Source organism: Aquarana catesbeiana, linkage group LG05 (genome assembly GCF_042186555.1).
Source record: "Aquarana catesbeiana isolate 2022-GZ linkage group LG05, ASM4218655v1, whole genome shotgun sequence".
NCBI classification, from domain to species: Eukaryota; Metazoa; Chordata; class Amphibia; order Anura; family Ranidae; genus Aquarana; species Aquarana catesbeiana.
Genome location: NC_133328.1, coordinates 637686507 through 637701795, shown reverse-complemented (window position 1 = coordinate 637701795; position 15289 = coordinate 637686507). Strand labels below are relative to the sequence as shown.

Genomic DNA, 15289 nt, shown 5'->3' with positions numbered 1-15289 from the left:
GCAACCTTACCCTTGTAACGTGGATCAAGGAGGGTTGCCAGCCAGTATTGGTCCTTCTCCTTGATACCACGAATACGAGGATCCTTACGCAGGCTTTGCAGGATCAGGGAGGCCATGCAGCGTAGGTTTGCTGAGGCATTCGGTCCGGAGTCCTCTGGGTCACTAAGAACGACATGGTCCGCAGCCACCTCCTCCCAGCCACGTACAAGTCCATGTGTTTCTTGGGACTGATCCCTTAAAGACTGCTGCTGATGCTGAGTGCCAGGCTCCACCTCCATACTGACACAATCTTCCTCCTCCTCCTCTTCCTCCTCGTCCTCTTCCTGTGTGATCGGCGGGCACGCAGGAACACTGTCTGGATAAAGGGGGCCTTGAGAGCTAAGGAAGTCCTCCTCTTCCTGCCTCTGTTCTGCCTCAAGTGCCCTGTCCATTATTCCACGCAGCGTGTGCTCCAACAGGTGGACAAGGGGGACAGTGTCACTGATGCATGCACTGTCACTGCTCACCATCCTCGTGGCCTCCTCGAATGGTGACAGGACAGTGCATGCATCCCTGATCATGGCCCACTGGCGTGGGGAAAAAAAACCAAGCTCCCCTGACCCTGTCCTGGTGCCATAGTCGCACAGGTACTCATTGATGGCCCTCTGCTGCGTGTGCAGCCGCTGCAGCATGGCCAACGTTGAGTTCCACCTGGTGGGCATGTCACAGATTAGGCGGTTCTTGGGCAGGTTAAACTCCTTTTGGAGGTCCGTCAGCCGAGCACTGGCATTATATGACCGGCGGAAATGCACACAGACTTTCCTGGCCTGCCTCAGGACATCCTGTAAGCCCGGGTACCTGCCCAAGAACCGCTGCACCACCAAGTTAAGGACGTGAGCCAAACAGGGCACATGGGTCATTTGTCCCTGTCGGAGGGCAGAGAGGAGGTTGGTGCCATTGTCGCAAACCACCATTCCTGCCTTAAGTTGGCGTGGCGTCAACCACCTCTGAACCTGCCCCTGCAGAGCTGACAGAACCTCTGCCCCAGTGTGGCTCCTGTCCCCCAAGCACACCAGCTCAAGCACCGCATGGCATCTTTTGGCCTGCGTACTTGCGTAGCCCCTTGAACGCCTACGGAGCACCGCTGGTTCCGAGGAAGAGGCCATGGAGGAAGAAGAAGAGGAGGGGGTGGAGGAGAGAGGTGTGTCACAATCAGCATTTTGGAGGCGTGGTGGCGGAACAACCTCCAACACTACTGCACCTTGTCCTGCATCCTTCCCAGCTGCCAGCAGAGTCACCCAATGCGCCGTGAAACTTAGGTAACGTCCCTGTCCATGCCTGCTGGACCATGAGTCAGCGGTAATATGCACCTTACCGCTGACCGCCCTGTCCAGCGAGGCATGGACATTGCCTTCCACATGCCGGTAGAGAGCCGGAATCGCCTTCCGTGAGAAAAAGTGGCGTTTGGGTACCTGCCACTGAGGAACCGCACATTCCACAAACTCACGGAAGGGGGCAGAGTCTACCAACTGAAAAGGCAGCAGTTGAAGTGCTAGCAATTTTGCCAAGCTAGCATTCAACCGCTGGGCATGTGGATGGCTGGGAGCAAACTTCTTTCGGCGGTGCAGCAGCTGGGGCAGGGAAATTTGCCTGGTACAATCTGACGTCGGTGTACCAAAAGCAGATTGCCCACAAGTACTTGGCTGTGACACACCTAATTCTACACCTTCATTCCTCTCACTGCAGGTCTCAGAGAGGACTGAAGGTCTAGTGGGGTTGGAAATCTCAGCTGATGAGGAGCAAGGAGAGATCCTCTTTGTTCTTTGGTGTGGGTCTTTTAGATACGCTTGCCAACGAACTGCATGGCAGGTCAACATATGTCTGGTCAAGCATGTGGTACCCAAGCGGGAGATATTTTGGCCACGCGAGATACGCTTGAGACATATGTTGCAAATAGCAGCGGTGCGATCTGATGCACTCGTCTCAAAAAAGGCCCACACCAAAGAACTTTTTGAATAACGCGCAGAGACTGCAGCGCCCTGCACATGTGGAGCTTTGGGGTGTGATGCAGTCAATGTGCTGCCCTTAGGCTGGCCCCTGGAGGGCATCCTGCCTCGTTGGTGATGTGCTGCCGCCTCCTCCTCCTCCTCCTCCTCCTCCTCCTCCTCCTCCTCCTCCTCTCTCCTATCAGGCACCCACGTTGAGTCAGTGACCTCATCATCCCCTCCCTCCTCATCACTGGAGCAAACCTGGCAGTATGCTGCAGCAGGGGGAGCATGACTGCCAGATTGCTGTCCTTCTTGGGCACCCCCTCTGTCCGCGCTCATGTTACTGCCTTCATCGAGCTCAGTATCGTCATCAGAGCCTTCCAAACGCTGGGCATCCTCCTGGAGCATGTACCCAACACTGTGGTCAAACAGTTCGAGGGAATCCTCATGAGGACATGGTGGAGCTAGGGAAGGAGTCACTGATGACATTGAGCTGAGGGAAGAGGCCGCTGCTTTGCCAGACAAAGCACCCTGGGCATGGGTGAGAGAGGATGAGGAGGATGAGGACGGCTTGGTCATCCACTCGACCAAGTCTTCCGCATGTTGCGGCTCAACATGGCCAGCTGCCGAAAAAAAGGCCAAGCGTGTCCCATGGCCACGTGCTGATGAGGATGCACCGTCTCCACGACCAGCACTAGACACAGAGCCTGCTTGCCCTCTCTTATTGGCTTGTGACTGTCTGCCTCTCCTTCTTGGCCTTCCAGACATACTAATGGCCTGTAGCTGCACTAAGCTGGGATAGAACACCTGTAATTTTCTTCAAGTAGCTTTATATACTGTAACCAGACAAGCCTGCCTGTCAGTAGGAAGATAACAGGAACGGATCTAGCTGAACACTGTGAGCAGGACGCACTGTACTAAATGTAAATAGTCTAGCTGCCTGACCGTGGTACTAATAGGATCAAATAGAACACCTGTAATTTTCTTCAGGTAGCTTTATATACTGTAACCAGACAAGCCTGCCTGTCAGTAGGAAGATAACAGGAACGGATCTAGCTGTACACTGTGAGCAGGACGCACTGTACTAAATGTAAATAGTCTAGCTGCCTGACCGTGGTACTAATAGGATCAAATAGAACACCTGTAATTTTCTTCAGGTAGCTTTATATACTGTAACCAGACAAGCCTGCCTGTCAGTAGGAAGATAACAGGAACGGATCTAGCTGAACACTGTGAGCAGGACACACTGTACTAAATGTAAATAGTCTAGCTGCCTGACCGTGGTACTAATAGGATCAAATAGAACACCTGTAATTTTCTTCAGGTAGCTTTATATACTGTAACCAGACAAGCCTGCCGGTCAGTAGGAATTTAACAGGAACGGATCTAGCTGAACACTGTGAGCAGGACGCACTGCACTAAATGTAAATAGCAGGAACGGATCTAGCTGAACACTGTGAGCAGGACGCACTGCACTAAATGTAAATAGTCTAGAAGATAACAGGAACGGATCTAGCTGAACACTGTGAGCAGGACGCACTGCATTAAATGTAAATAGTCTAGATAGAAGATAACAGGAACGGATCTAGCTAAACTGAATACAGTGTATATATATATATGCAACACCTGGGATGCATATATATACACAATACACTGTAAGTGCAGCTAACTGACTGACTGTTCTGCCTAATCTATCTAACTCAAATCAAATGACACTGTCTCTCTCTCTCTCTATCTCTCAGCACACCGGAACACACACTACACAGGGCCGCCGTGCAGGCGGCCTTATATAGTGTGGGGTGTGTACTAAATGCCCTGAGCCGTAATTGGCCAAAGCCACCCTGGCTTTGGCCAATTACAGCTCTCTCTACTGACAGCGCTGTGATTGGCCAAGCATGCGGGTCATAGTGCATGCTTGGCCAATCATCAGCCAGCAATGCACTGCGATGCCGCAGTGAATTATGGGCCGTGACGCGCCACACGAATTTAGCGCGAACGGCCCATAACGTTCGCAATTCGGCGAACGATCGAACAGCCGATGTTCGAGTCGAACATGGGTTCGACTCGAACACGAAGCTCATCCCTACTAAGGAGGGGCTGTTCAAAGTAATACCGATTATTTAGGCATTCATCTCTCAATGAAGTGAAGAGGGTTACCTGTCCAAGATTTCCACACACCCCCTATAATGTTAGAAATGGCCCATGAGAGGGGGGGAGGGGGAATATGATAGGTGTACCTTATACTTTGGCCTTGTTAAATTCCCCTTACTAAATGCTATCTGGAGGTTGCCCCATAATGTTTGTGTCTAATCTGCTTGCCATGTTTCTGTGAAAAAATAGTAATGTTTATTGTTTTTTCCTTAACAGTTTCCTTCCACGCCACAGGAATGGCAGACTGTGGCCTCCCACTTTGCCCAGCGGTGGGACTTTCCTAACTGCGGAGGGGCAATTGATGGGAAACACGTCCACATCATCCCACCACCCAACTCGGGGTCGTACTATTATAATTACAAGGGGTTCAATAGTATAGTGATGTTGGCGGTGGTGTCGGCTAATTACGACTTCTTGTATGTGGACGTGGGGAAGAATGGCCGGATGTCCGATGGTGGAGTCATCTCCCAGACGGAGTTCTACAGGCGTCTCCAGAATGGCAGCTTGGACTTGCCAGCTCCAGAGGACAATGTTGAAGGACTCCCATTTGTGTTTGTTGCTGATGAAGCGTTTGCGCTGGGGGACCACCTGATGCAGCCATTCCCAATGAGGACCCTCACCCCGGAACAGAGGGTTTTTAATTACCGGCTGGCCAGAGCCCAAAGAGTGGTGGAGAACACATTTGGAATCCTGGCCAGCCAGTTCCGCCTATTTATGACACCCATCCATATGGCGGAGTATAAACTGAACCATATTATACTTGCGTGCTGTGTTCTCCATAACTTTTTAAGGAAACATTCGGCCAACTATGCTGGCTCAGTTGGGCCTGAGGCCGGAATCATACATCAAACCACACTGACGGCGCTTGAAAATGGCCGTCCTGGCTTGCCCTCCCTGAGTGCCCGTGATGTCCGGTTACGCTACCTGGAGTTCTTTGCGGGTAGGGGGGCTATCAATATGCCAGACAATCTGTGAAGCCTTTTTATAATAAAAAAACCCCAAAAAATCTTTGTGGACATTTACTGCTTGTGTTTGTTTGAGCTGACCCTGACAGAAATGTTTTGAGTGCAGAAAATGGCGTGATTGTGTAACCTTATACAAAGCACTGTTGGCTGTTATTTACTAAATGCAAAAACACATTTCACTACAAGTGCACTTGCAACTGCACTGAAACTGCACTTGTAGTGCAAAGTGGATTTGCCCTTAGGAAATAACCCCCATTTTCTCAGAAAACAACAATTACATCACCCCAAAAGTGTTGTAGCGTTGAGACAATAATCCACACATTCTTGATTAACAATCTTTTTAATACCTGCACAATCACATGTGCATTTACCAAAGGTTTTTCAAACAAACCAACATGTTTGTTGTATAACATTTTTTGTGGTGGCATTATCAAAAATCAAAGTGTCCATTTTAAAGAAAACAGGCCTGTGTAAAACCAACAAGAAAGACACAAATCTTGAACTTACAAACGTCACATTTGGTCGAATTTGAAGGCAATATCAGACATGAGTATTTAGGAACTGTGTTTGATATTGCGTTCAGATGGGGGGAAATCACCCCAGGAAAAGCCAAATTTGGAAGATGCACACAAATTTCCCAATGTCAACATGTGCGACCTGCCATCACGGGGGATCAAGGGATGTGTTTTGGGGGAGAAACCCCTTCCTCACCGCTACTTTATTATTGAGGAAGGGGTTGCACCCCCAAAACGCATCCATTGATCTCCCGTGATGGCAGATAGCACATGTTGACACACTGTGCATCCTCCAAATTTGGCTTTGGGAAAAATCACAAAAACATTTAGCACAATGTAGCACACAAAAGAAGAAAGTGATTTGGAGGGGTTTTAAACTTGCCCCAAAACATCAATGATGTTTTTATATTTTGGAATAACATCATTGATGTTTTGCTTGATGATTTCCAATTGTAAATTACACCCCATGATCTCCCCGATCAGGATCTGGGCACTTTCGGATGTGAAAGGATCTGGATCCAAAACATCACGATCACCTAAAAAGAGAGGAACCCCAAAATAAATTTGGTTTAAAAAAAATGCCGCCATCCATCTCTTATCTGAGCCTGTGGTTGCAGACACTCACCTGTTGTGGTGACTAGTTCCACCACGTCTTCATCCTCCTGCTCAGCTTGTGTTGGGGGGATTTCCCCTTCTTCCAGAGGTGGAGGGTCTATGGTCTCCTCGGATGAGGGGTGTCCTCCGAGTCTTTTCTCCCCTATGTAAAACAAAAATGGTATACTTAGCACACAGATATTTAATGTCAGAACTAGAAATAGGAAACATTGCTTGGAAGTGGGGTACAATTGTCAATTTTAGATGAGTTCCAAGATGTAGCTTTTTTAGTGTCCTTTGTCAAGCTGCAATACTTTACCTGTTTGGTACAAGCTTCACAGATGGAGACCCCCCTATAGTATACACTGGAGCACCTGTGTGGTCCCCCTAATAAAAATGGTGTTCTTGTGTCCCACACTAGTGCTCCAGTGTCCAGATGTGAAAACAGCTGCTCAGTGTCCTCTCTTTAAACACAATCTAGTTGGCATTTCATTCTAGTAACAAAGCCATCTACAAAACCCAAATCTTTGAAGACAAGTATAGGGCGTCAAAATGGTGGCCAAATGCATATGGGCTAAACAATGGTATTTTATAGTTGGAACGAAAAATGTTTGATCCGAACGAATAATGTGCCCATGAACATGAAAGTTGCCATTTTAAACTGTACAACAGTTCCTAAAAGCACATGGAGCAGCACGAACGTAATAAACATAAAGAATAGGAACACAGCACAATTACTTACTTTTTTGCAGCACTCTCCGGATCTTTCTGTACTGCTTATGTTCTCGTAATTTGAGGTCCGACCACCGGTTCCTGAGCTGATCTTTCGATCGCCGTACCCCGAAATTCCGGTGCAGACTCCTGACCACTTTCGCCATGATCTTGGCCTTTCGGATATTGGGGTTGGGGTAAGGCCCATACTTTCCATCATAGTCGGCCTTCTTCAGGATGTCCACCATTTCCAACATCTCCCCAAAGGACATATTTGAGTCCTTAAATCTCCTTCTGGATCGGGACGTTTCAGGCTCCGGCCTTCCCTCCTCCTCCTCCTCCTCGTTGCTACAATTAGCACGCACCTGCTGTCTATCCGCCATGTGCTCTTCCCCCACTGCGCCGAACAAAAAGGGGCGGTGAATAGACTAGAAAGAACGTCAGGGGCGGGCGGAGTTATACGCATGCACAGTGTGTATAAAGCGTAACACACGTGCGTATTACGTACGATCTGTGAGCGGAGGAAGGAGCATCGGAGACGCCGATCGTGATAATGAAGGTAAGATATAAACTTGCGCCTATACTGCTTCGAAATTGAAGCCTATATTGTAACAAGATTAGGGGAGTTTTGCCTGACATTAGGGTTTGTCTTGTGTTGTGTCTTGCAGAGAAAATGGATGGGTTCAACGACCACAATTTCCTGCCCTTGTTCATCCCTTATTTAAAAGCCAAAATTGGTGGCCTGAGGAGCACATATCCTAGGGAGCGCAAGAAGGTCACAGATTCCCAGAGATCCGGAGCTGCAGCAGATGACGTTTATGTCCACAGGCTGTGGTACTACGAGAGACTGCGATTTCTGTCAGACCACACTGAAGTCAGGGAATCCCTCTCCACTCTTCCTTCCACGCTACCTTCCATCCCAGCTGAGGCTTCTGATGTCCAACCTGGGACTTCCAGCCAGGAAGAAGTGGAGGAGCCCAGCTGGAGTCAGGTATAGCATTCTTCTACAGATTTCTGGTCAATAAGTAAATGATGTTTACTAGATGTTATTATTGATCACTAATTGGTGATTGAAAATGTGTTTTACATATCAATAGACAGTAGTGGGCACCCAAAATTGGGACAAGAATGAAAAATGGTGGGCTCAGAAGGATAGTCTGTTATATTTGTTAACATTCAATTTGCAACAGTCAGGAGGTGAAAATTGTGTGTGATTGATGAAGAAAATACTAAAACTATGTCCCTTTTTCATACACAGGAAGACCTCAGCCAGGAGGAGGTTGTGGAATGTGGCAGTCAGGAGGAGGCGGGGCTAAGTGTCAGCCAGGAGGCGGGGCTAAGTGTCAGCCAAGAGAAGCCTGGGACCAGTCGCAGCCTGACTGAGTCTCAGGTCCCTCCCCTCCACCTGCCAGCCATATAAACGAGCCAGGAAGGCCACTCCGAGTCCTGTGCAGGATTCAGCGTTCAGGCTGATCCAGGAGGCTTCGGCATCCCTCAGAGCCTTACCAACTCCTGAAGAGGCCTTTGCCTGCATGGCTGCCACCAAATTGCAGGGCATGCAGGAGGGTCAACTCAGGCTCTGTGAGGACCTGCTTTATAAAGTCCTACGTAAGGGGGTGAGTGGGGAACGAACACCCAAGACCGACGTGGTTGAGTTGGACCATCCTCCTCCTCCTCCTCCTGCTGCCACAACTCCACCACCACAGCCACCACGTGGAAGGAGGCGTGGAAAGAAGACCAGAGAGTGATGACCCTGGGTTCAGTCTGGTCTGACAGAAGTTGCAGTCTATCATATTACCACAGCCTGGGGACACAGATGTCATCTGCTGCTTTCCGGATCTCTGGGACTTCTGGACCAGACTGCCCTCCCTTAGATAAGGACTCCTCAGGCCACCAATTTTGCTTAAAAATAGTTGATGTGTGCCCTGGGGGTACAAGGCTTCACCCACCTCTATAGTTTCTCCAGCGTTGCCTCCCTCTTTGTTTAGTTGTGACCCCTTAATAAAATTTTTTAGGTAAATTATACTCTCCTGTGTGTTTTCATCCAAAAAGGACAGTTTGTTGGTGACGATTCAGGTACATTTCTAACATAAAATGTGAAATTAACAAGAGACACCAAACAATCTCCTACAGATTAAATAGAACAACATATCAATGGTGTTGTGGGAACTTGTCACAAAAAACACACACAAACATTTTCGGGAGTACAAATCAAAATCTCAAAAAAAATAAAAATAAAATACAAACACAAAAAAAAATCTACATTAAAGCCAAAAATATATAAAAAATATACAAAAATATGTTGTCAGATGTGAGAAATCAAAATATATTGAGGGAATCACGATAAATAGTAACGAAATAAGTTTGTGAGAAGTGTGCGTGAATATGAGCAGCAAAAATACCTAATTCTTGTCACATTATAAAGAAGAAGAGAGTGCGCTGTATTAAACCATTTTGAACATTGTAGCGTGACGAAAGTGCTGTATCCATTGCGAACGCTAAGTTTACCAGAACGAGCTGTCCCGTCTTGGAATTTCTTCTGAGCATGCGTGGCACTTTGTGCGTCAGAACAGGCCACACACGGTCGGAATTGACGCGATTGGATTTTGTTGTCGGAAAATTTTATCTCCTGCTCTCCAAGTTTGTGTGTCGGAAAATCCGATGGAAAATGCCCGATGGAGCCCACACACGGTCGGAATTTCCGACAACACGCTCTGACCGGACATTTTCCATCGGAAAATCCGACCGTGTGTACGGGGCATTACAGTTTCTCTTGGATGATGGTGTGAATTTGGGAGTGTTGCTGGAGAGTACCGTTGTTTTGGTAGATCTCATCCTCCAGGGCTGAGATCCTGCATTCAGTGTCTGTTATTCTTCATGCCTGCTCCTCCAGTTCTTTGCAGAATTGTGCGATGCCAGATGCCACAGCTGTGTCCACCGCCGTGGTGATAGTGGGGAGTATCAGGGCTGCTACTGCCTGAGCTAATTTTTTTAATGTACATTCCCTTGTAGCTCCAGCGGGAGCATGTCCACACTCTCTGGCTCCGGATTATGACCAGCGGCTATCTTGTCTCCCTCCGAGGGGAGACTAGGCGGTGCAGAGCGGGAGGGAGCTGAAGCGGGAGCTGGTAAGGTACCGTTCCATAGCTAGTGGGGGTCGGGCCGCAGTGTTTGTGACCGAAAAACCCCAAAAAACAGGCTGTTACCAAGTTTTGTAGGCCGAATGTAGCTGGGCTAGCAAGGAGCCACTGTGACCCAATGTCCTTGCATGTGGCTTCGTAACCAGAAGTGGATTTTTTATCTTATGTCAATGGGGTCTTTTTGTTTGGGGTGCTGAAAATGGTAATACAAATACTGTAATTACTTTACACCTAAATTCCATAACCTTCTACTTCTTAGTGCAGTCGGTCGTTTGAAACCACTTCCTTTGCCGACAGGTCACAGTTTTCTGATGTCATTGCATCAATATGTATAACCAAATAAGCATTTAACCCATGCTTGAGGGGACCCCACTGCATGGCTAGATTTAAAACAGCCGGAGTTGGGTAAAAGTAAAGTTGTCCATTGACTCTGAAAAATATTTCTTTTACACAAAACATGTAACCAGTTAATAGAACTGCATTTCCTTTCTCAGTGTTCTGTTTTGTGTGAAGTTCTCTTTTCAAAAGATGCAAACAAGCCCCATACACACAAATTTTTGTCTGATGTGATCAAAACGTCCGATTTTTTTCTTTTTCATTACTATGGTTTTCTGACAAAAAAAATCTGAAGAACAAGACTAGGCATGCTCAGAAATGAAAGAACACATACAAAACAATTCAACACATTACGTCACTTCTGACGTTGAATTCTGTTGTCCGAAAATTTTGTGATGTTGAGTAACCTCTTCACTTTCGATGTGAGACTAGCATCCAACAAAAATCTGACGAAAATTCGTCCAATAATCTGATCGTGTGTACAAGGCTTTAAGGTTGGGCCTCATTTATATGGTTTTGGTAAATCTGAAGACAAAAATCTGCAGAAAATCTAATAGTGTGTATGGGGTCTAACAGTCACTACATTGTGTGACCAGAACACTCCCGTGTATGAAAATACCACTTCAACTTATAGACATTCACTTTATGCACATACTTCCTGTAGATATAAGTTGCAAAACAAGATCAGCCCCTCCCTGTGTTGAGAAATGTGAGACGTGTCCTCTGGTTTCTGAGTGTCAGAGACTTTGTTTCATTTCTCTCTTCTGCTGTCAGAAATGGCGTCTGCTGATGTGAGACAAGAGCTGGACTGTTCCATCTGTCTGGAAATGTATAAAGATCCTGTAATGCTGAGCTGTGGACACAACTTCTGCCGGGTCTGTATTGATCGTGTGTTGGATACACAGGTGGGGTCTGGAGGTTATTCATGTCCTCAGTGCAGAAAAAGGTCTAGGAGTCGTCCTACACTGCAGAGGAACATAACATTGTGTAATATAGTGGAGACTTTACGATCTACTCATCCAGATCAGAAGAAGACTGGAATCTTCTGTACACAATGTATTCACTATCCTGTACCTGCTGTTAAATCCTGTCTGATGTGTGAAGCTTCTTTGTGTGATAATCACCTGAGAGTCCACAGCAAGGCACCAGAACATGTCCTAACTGATCCCACCACTTCCATGAAGAACAGAAAATGTGCCATCCATAGAGAACTTCTTAAATATTACTGCACTGAGGACTCTTCCTGTATCTGTGTGTCCTGCAGTTTGGCTGGAGAACACCGGGGACACAATGTGGAGACTCTGGATGAGGCCTCCGAGAAGAAGAAACAGAAACTGAGAAATGTTCTGCAGAAACTGATTGCTAAAAGAAAGGAGATTGAACAAAGAGTCCAGAGTCTGCAGAAACTTAAGGGAAAAGTACAAGAAAAATCAGCTGGTCTAACGGAGAGAGTCACTGCCCTGTTCATAGAGCTCAGGAGACATCTGGAGGACCTGGAGAATAGAGTCCTGAGGAACATCTCCAGCCAGGAAGAGCAGATCTCACACTCATTGTCTGATTTGATTGATCAGCTGGAAATAAAGAAGGACGTTCTGTCCAGGAAGATGGAGGACATTGAGGAGCTGTGTAACATGACTGACCCACTGACTGTCCTACAGGAATCAGACATAGGGGACTTGTGTGATACTGAGAAGGGAGATAATGAGGACAGAGAGAGACATGATAGACTCCTCCATGATGGAGGGGATCTGGATGTGGCTGGAATCTCGCACACATTACTCACAGGGTTATCTGATATGATAAAAGGGGTAAATGTATCCTTCTATATACCGGAAGCTTCAGACATATTACTGGATGTGAACACAGCTCATAATAATATACACATATCAGATGACATGAAAACTGTATCCAGGTCAGATATAAAGCAGAATCGTCCAGAAACACCGGAGAGATTTCAGTCGTGGTTTCAGGTATTAAGCAGTCAGAGATTTTCCTCGGGGCGACATTACTGGGAAGTGGATGTCAGTGAGGCAGAAGATTGCAGAGTTGGGATGTGTTATCCCAGTATAGAGAGGGGAGGAGTGCAGTCACTGATTGGAAATAATAGGAAGTCCTGGGGTTTGTTCAGGTATAGAGGTGTGTGTTATCTAATACATGACAATAAACAGATCAGGATATCTCCCAATCTCTCCAGTAACAGAGTCAGGATCGATGTGGATTATGAGGCCGGGCGGCTGTCCTTTTATGATCTGTGTGACCCGATCCGACACCTCCACACCTTCACCACCACCTTCACTGAGCCCCTCCATGCTGTGTTATGGGTATGGAAAGGTCGTATAAAGATCTCTGGGAGGGTCAGGAGATTTTTAATATGATCATATTACAGGAAATCTGAGCTGAATCTGGTGAAATCTGGTGAGAAATGTCAATCTGGTTCATAGGATGACACAGTTTGTACAGATAACGTATTTCTTCAATCGGTGGATCTGGAAGATCTCAGCACAGGAGAGTCTCCTCCATCACTTCCACATCCAATAAGATCAGAGGGGGGATTTGGGCGGTTTATTATTTATACAATCTGATTGTACAATCTCCTTTAGATCTACCATCAGCTGTGTAGTATATGTGCCTTCCTGATTTTAACTAAATCAAATGGCTTTTCAAGTTTAACTTGACATTACATAGTTTTGGCAAAGCTAAAGGAGATTTGGTAGTGTATGGTCAGTTTTAGATTTACCAAAAATATAAGGACACACATACATTATCCATTCAAATTGTATCCAGGAAATACTTACACTACATAGTTGATAGTTGATTGTACAATCTGTTTTAGATCTACTATCGGATTGTATAGTGTATGGTCAACTTTAAGGGTTATGTTAGGTTAGGGATTAAGGTTAAATTTAAGGAGTCATTAGATTTGAGGAACAAGGTGTTAAAATTAATATTTAAGTGTTTAACCACTTCCGGACCGCCCGCCACAGTTATAGTTAAACAGTCGGCTGTTTGAAGAGGAATATCATTATTATGGCAGCAGCTAGCTACCAGAACCCCGGTATCCTCTTCTTCAGCGGGCGGTCCGCTTTCAGATAAAGTGATCTCTGCAGGGGATTCGCTGCAAGATCACTTTTATCGGCGGCGGGAGAGGGCCCCCCCCCAGATTTTTAAGGGTAAAAGTATGTCCCCATTCCACGAGCGGGCGCAACTTTGAAGCGTGACATGTTGGGTATCAATTTACTCGGTGTAACATCATCTTTCACAATATAAAAAAAATTATTGTAGCTTTACTGTTGTCTTATTTTTCAATTCAAAAAAGTGTATTTTTTCTAAAAAAAAAAAAAGTGCGTTCGTAAGACCGCTACGCAAATACGGTGGGACAAAAGTATTGCAATGACCGCTATTTTATTCTCTAGGGTGTTAGAACCCCAAAACATTATATATTTTATTTCTAAGTAAATTTCTAGCAAAAAAAAATGATTTTAACTTGTAAGCTACAAGTTTGAAAAATAGGCCCGGGCCTTCAGTGGTTAAAGTATAACTAAACAGTTTTTTAAATTTTGGAACACGTGGGAATGAATTAGATCCCCTGCTAGGTTTTTATTGTGGTCTGTGCCCCCGTTAGGGAGACTCACCTTCTCTATTTGTCCTGTTTATTGATATCACAGAATAAAGAATGAAAAAGAAAATTACAAATTTTAGGTTGTCACCAGAACAGGAATAGAGGGGAAATTTTCCATTGTGGACACTAGTTCTGGTGATAACCCGGGATTTCCTCTCACTTCCTGTGTGGCTATGGGACGGGAAATGAAGGAAAATCTCCCCAATAGGACACAGAAGGCAAAAAACTGACAGAGGTTATAAACTTAGCTTACTCTATTCAAAATGAGAAAAGGTTTTGCCTTTTTAGATCTAATTTATTATTTTGAAGTGTTAATTTTCATGCTTTGGTTTAAATTGTATATAAAGCCCTTTCTTAGTGTTGAAGAGAAGGGAGTAGAGAAAGTTCACAGAGACACAAAAAGTGAGAGGAAATGTCTCCAAGGTCAGAGGAATTCCCCTCTTCGATCGGTGTCACCGGAACACATGTCCTCATGGGAAGATTGTAGACATGCACTGCCGAAAAATGCATTTGTTTTCGTCTTCGTTTTAATTGTTTTTCTTTTTTTTTTTTTTTTTCGGGTCAATTCGTAAATTCGAAGATTCGTAAATTCTAAAATAAAAACGAAAATCCAAAAATTCAAAATCATAACTAACTAATAATAAAGAACTATTAAATTATAGGTATTGGAATATCCTTTCAAGTTTGGCTGTTAGTGAACGTAACGAATATGAATTTATCTGAACTTACGAATTATCCGAAATAAGGAACGCCGCATCTAAATAAATGGAACGGAACAAATTAATAATAAATAATAATAATTGTTTTTTATTATTATTGTCATTTTATTATTAATTTGTTAAGTTCCATTTGTTTAGATGCGGCATTCCTTATTTCGGATAATTCGTAAGTTCAGATAAATTCATATTCGTTACGTTCACTAACAGCCAAACTTGAAAGGATATTCCAATACCTATGATTTAATTTAATAGTTATTATTACAGATTTTCGAATTTTCGGATTTTCGTGTATTTGAATTTCAGAATATTTAAGAATATTGTAATCTTACAATATTTGAGTTTACGAATATTCGCAGAAATTCGTTAATTTGGGTTTTCGTTAATTGGGACGCTAAAAAAACGAATTTGAAATGAAACTAATTGCGTATGTCTAGAAGATTTCCCCTCATCTCCTGTCTCAATGACAGCCATAAAAGGTCAGCCTTCCAGTTACATTCTGTGTCAGGAGCCAATGGTCACCAGGAGAAATACAGAGGGAAAATCTCTACGGGGGGTGGGGGGGGGGGGTAGGG

At 45.2% G+C, this 15289-nt stretch overlaps 1 protein-coding gene across 1 annotated transcript in view; it reads left to right on the top strand.

Moving 5' to 3' along the window:
- Positions 1-11061: 11061 nt before the first annotated feature.
- Positions 11062-15289, top strand: part of LOC141146119 (uncharacterized) — a 70271-nt gene continuing 66043 nt past the window's right edge. Inside the window, exon 1 of the mRNA XM_073632873.1 lies at positions 11062-12751. Within this exon, the coding sequence (XP_073488974.1) occupies positions 11156-12751 (1596 nt within the window). The 5' untranslated portion in view covers positions 11062-11155. The remainder of the gene's footprint in view (positions 12752-15289) is intronic.